This window comes from Chionomys nivalis, chromosome 5 (genome assembly GCF_950005125.1).
Source record: "Chionomys nivalis chromosome 5, mChiNiv1.1, whole genome shotgun sequence".
NCBI classification, from domain to species: Eukaryota; Metazoa; Chordata; class Mammalia; order Rodentia; family Cricetidae; genus Chionomys; species Chionomys nivalis.
Window position 1 is genome coordinate 1,001,917 of NC_080090.1, and position 4,035 is coordinate 1,005,951.

The window sequence follows — 4,035 nt, forward strand, 5'->3', positions numbered from 1 at the left end:
CCAGAACCCACAGTTCAACAAATGCGAGGATACAACCCTCTCAACAAACAAGCAAAGCCCTACAGTTTAAAATATGATTCCTAGCTGTTTCAAATGGGAAAAAAATACATAGAACATATGAATTATACATCTCACTTTGTGACTAAAATGTACATATTAAGAAAAAAAAAAGTGTGGTTGAACTAAAATACATGTCTCCAATGAGCAATCTGAGAATTTCAAATGCTGTATAAAAATGTGTGGCACAACTCTTTAAAAAGTTTTCCAAGCCAGGCAGTGTTGGCACACCCCCTTAATCCCAGCACTCGGGAGGCAGAGGCAGGAAGATCTCTGTGAGTTCGAGGCCAGCGTGCTCTACAGAGCAAGTTCCAGGAAGGCTCCAAAGCTACAAAGAGACCCTGTCTCAAAAAAACAAACGAACAAACAACAACAACAAAAAAAAAAAACATTTTTTTTAAAAAAAAGTTTTTCAAAATGTTCTAAATCTTTGGAACCCACAACAGCCCCAGGAGGCAGAGGGCCTGGATGTGGACCCCAGACTAGGAGCACAGCCGGATATTGCGACAACTGCCCTTCATGAAAGCGCAATTCCATTCTCCATGACGGATGTTTGATTACAGATTACCTCCGGTGCTCAGATTCTTTAGTCAGTTATGGTAGCTGCTACTTTAAATTTGTTCTTGATTTGGGGCTCAGCATGGTCTTTGAAGCGTGCTCTTCCTTGAGGCATGGATTATGACCACGGGGGCGCTCACGTCCTGCCTGCAGCCGCTGCTGCCCTCTGATCAAGGCCTCTAGATACCACTGCTCCTCCTTCACCAGCTGTTGCTGCTTTTCCAAGCGGATTCTCACAGCCTCCACCTTACGGTACTCCTGACTCAGCTGCTGAAGCTCCTTCTGTAGCTGCTGGTTCTCTCTGTGGAGGCTGTCACAGAACTCCAAATGAGCCCGCTTGCACGCCAGCGCCAAGGCCCTGTACTCCCTCCTAGGCTCCTTGGTGCTGCTCTGTCCCAGCTCCGTCAAGCGCAACTCTTCCAGCTCCTTCTCCATCCGGGCCTTTTCCCGCAGAAACTGGGTGTGTGCCTCCCGGTCCTTGGCCGCTATCTCACCTCGGATTTTCTCTTTCTCCTTCTCCAAGGTCTGTATCTTCCTGTCCTGCCACTCCTTTAAGGTGTAAACAGTCTTCAGTGCCTGCAGCTGCTGCTGTAAATCCTGCTGGGTCTTTCTGCCCTGCAGGAGCTGGGCTTGAAGGGCTGCATTTTGCTGGGCATAACTGGACGCCAGTTCCTGTCTCCTTTGTTCTATTTCGCCACATTCTTGGGCACACTGCTTCTGCAGGGCCTCCTGCTTCTTTTCACACTGCTCCTTGTTCTTACACAGGTATTCCAAGAAAAGCTGGTTTTCAGCCTGCACACGGTATTTCTCCTCCAATAGCTGTCTGCTGTCCTCCAGCAGCCTTTCCTGCCGGCATTTAGTTTCATGGGTTTGCTGGCTCAGCTCCTTCAGCGCCACCACTGTCTTCCTTTTCACCCGTTTCTCCAACCTCGTTAGCAACTTCGGCTTGAGAAACATAGTTAAAACAGTAAGGTGTGGTGTGAGCGGAGGGCTACTTCGAGGGCTCTGGGCAAGCATGCTCCGGAATCCCCAGGTCAGGGAGGGTAAAGGCAAGGGAGCAAGCCCAGGTGGTAGGTATCACTCCAGGACCCAGCGGCACAGCGTCTTAAGCAGACGTTCCCAAGGTTTCTCCCTCTGGTGGTCAAGGCGACCAGGCTACACACCCAGCCTGCCAGGAAGTTGCAAGGCTCACTCAGAGCAGCGTCAGAGGCTTTCCAGGGCTGGCCTTGATCTCTGGGGATTCATTAGGAGCCCAGAGCTCCTGGCTCCAAGCTGGCCAACTGTGTACTGAGAACCCCTGTGGCATTGCCCTCCTGGGGACCACCGCTCCTCCCTCTCATATCCCGTCCTTGCTGCACTTGCTTTGAGTTCGAGAACCTGGCAGATTGGCCTCAGCCATCTGCCCTGACATGCCCTTCTCCAGCACCCCAGCTTCAGGGTGGAAAGGATCGATTCTCCACACTCTAGCAGGGCCATAGCCAGGTTCATCTCTGCAGTGCTGGGGATGGGTCTGCAGAATAAATGGCAAGACCTAGGGCTGGGGCTGGTTGAGTTTTCTTGAGTTCCCTGTGTGTTGTTGAGAATGGCAGCATCCAGGAAACAGGGGACATCCGGAGCGAGCGCAGGAGAGACTGACTGTGGCATGTGGAAATGGCCAGGAGGAGAGGAAGAATGTTCTCAAAGAATCCAGACTGGGGCACTGCACAGCCTTGCCATTAACTCCAATTCCTTCAAGGTGCTTGGTGCCTTCTGGGCTATCTCGTGTGCACTCTCAGGAAATGCTTGGTACTACTGACCCTGTAACTGATGATTGTGTATTGAAGATGAAATTGCTGGGTTCTTGAAGCCTGGGGCCTATGAATAACTCTAGAAACCAAAAAATGTATCTTCTACCATTAAAGAAGTGGGGACTATGGCAAATGCCTACATCTTATCTCTTGTACACATGGTTTGTGACTTTGGGCAACTTGTTTACTGAGGGATATACTTCCCCCAACACTTATGATTGTGATCTGTTGGCTGCACAATGCTATCATACATCAATTCATCTGATCTTTTAAGAAATTTTAGGAAGAGTGTACATTATTTCCCCCACTTTAGCCATGAAACAAACCCCACAAACATAAAAGCTAAGAAATCCCCAGAGGCCACAGTCAAGGGGGAGGAAAGACTAAAGAACCAAGATTTTCTGGTGTAGGATAAGTAAGTCTTAGCCTACCCTCGTGTCTCAAAGTAGTTACTGAGTAAGCTCCACCCCTCTTTTTCTTATTTGAAATACTTTTAATTTTACAAGACTTTAAGTTAGACATTATTGTCATGATTTGTGAAACAATTTGTCCAAGGTTCTACAGGGTTATTAAAACACAGGCCTGTTTTCTTGTCCATCAAGGGGGCAGGTAGACTAACTCCCATTTTGGGATCAGTTCTGGAAGCTAAATGCCAGTTTGCCTAGAGTTTTGAAGATTGGCATCACTCTTTCCAGCCAGCTCGCCATTGTGCTGTGGCTGGGCAGTGGGTTTTATACTCGGCCCCATGTGCTTTTCTGCTTCTCTTCTGTTTCTGTTAAAAAGTCCCACTGCTTGTTGTCCAAACCAGTACCAGCAGGTTCAGACAGATGGTGGGGACAGTGTTTGTCCTCGTGTTGTTCCAAGTGGGGTGGAAAACACAGCACTGCCTGATTTTAGAGTTTGCCAACACACTGAGCCCAGATTCCAAGTCCAGGCCTCACTGCACAAGGAGGGAGGTGGCCGAAGTTAATAGGAGTTCTGGGCCAGGCCTGAACAAGCATCAGTGGCCCAGCACCAGTAAAGTCCACATAGAACATCTAAGATGATTTAGGACAAACAGCGCTGCTCGAGATTTCCGAACGGGGTTTAAGATTCTAGAGAATTAGTTTCTGTGGATACCAGTCGCATCTTTAAGGGACCACTCCCTAATTACCCCCCCCCCACAAAGAAACCATCTGCCTATTGCTTAGGAAGTTCTTCATGTGGAGTGAGAAGAAACCCTAACTGCTAACGTGGCTACAAAGTCTGCCCAGCCTCTCACAATTTACCATGCAGGGAATATCTGTGTCTTCTGCCCTGTTTCTCTGTGAGCTGGGAGCATACAGTCCATAACAGGAGGGCTCTTTCTGCAAACTTAGTTCCCAGTGGTGTCTAAGTTAAGGGAGACTTCAGAGTCTCAAAGTCTCCATCCTTGACTACAAATAAGACCACTTTGAGTCTTGAAAACCATCGTCACAGTAAAGCTGATGGTCAGTGTTGGCCTAGCTTGCACTAAGCACCACGTGTCTTCATGTACATGTATTTGCAGTTTTCAGCATGTGCTGAAGAAGTGAGACCTATTATTCCCATTTTACAGACAAGAACATTGAGGTTCTAAGAAGTAACATCCTCATCCAGGACCATAGGGAGTTAG

The 4,035-nt window shown here is 48.3% G+C and overlaps 1 protein-coding gene across 1 annotated transcript; it reads right to left on the reverse strand.

The window, feature by feature from the left end:
- Positions 1–663: 663 nt before the first annotated feature.
- LOC130875223 (coiled-coil domain-containing protein 121-like) lies at positions 664–1,632 on the reverse strand. Its single transcript, XM_057770986.1, has one exon. It carries the CDS (start codon positions 1,630–1,632, stop codon positions 664–666), a length of 969 nt encoding a protein of 322 aa, XP_057626969.1.
- Positions 1,633–4,035: the final 2,403 nt, after the last annotated feature.